This window comes from Myotis davidii, unplaced genomic scaffold (assembly GCF_000327345.1).
Source record: "Myotis davidii unplaced genomic scaffold, ASM32734v1 scaffold1494, whole genome shotgun sequence".
Classification (NCBI taxonomy): domain Eukaryota; kingdom Metazoa; phylum Chordata; class Mammalia; order Chiroptera; family Vespertilionidae; genus Myotis; species Myotis davidii.
The window spans coordinates 3,573,455-3,573,712 of NW_006286246.1; the positions used below are offsets into that span (position 1 = coordinate 3,573,455).

At 62.8% G+C, this 258-nt stretch overlaps 1 protein-coding gene across 1 annotated transcript in view; it reads left to right on the forward strand.

Annotated features, from left to right (window-relative positions):
* The window catches only part of ACAT2 (acetyl-CoA acetyltransferase 2), an 11,558-nt gene that overhangs the window by 761 nt on the left and 10,539 nt on the right, over positions 1-258 (forward strand). Inside the window, exon 3 of the mRNA XM_015560020.1 lies at positions 77-211. Coding sequence (XP_015415506.1) covers positions 77-211 — 135 coding nt within the window. The remainder of the gene's footprint in view (positions 1-76; positions 212-258) is intronic.

Here is a 258-nt window from a genome sequence, read left to right on the forward strand (position 1 = left end):
GCCGGGGTCCGCCAGCTCCACCCCCCAACCCCCGTGGGCGGCCCCTTCACTCCCCTCGCCTTCCCTTGTGTCCTAGGCTCCTTCAATGGCGCCTTGTCCACCGTTCCTGTCCATGACCTGGGCTCAACTGTCATCAAGGAAGTCCTGAAGCGGGCCGCTGTGGCCCCCGAAGAGGTGTCGGAGGTCGTATTTGGACACGTTTTGGCAGCAGGTACCTTCTTGGCGACGCCAAAGAGGGTCATGCTCCTAGAAGCAGTC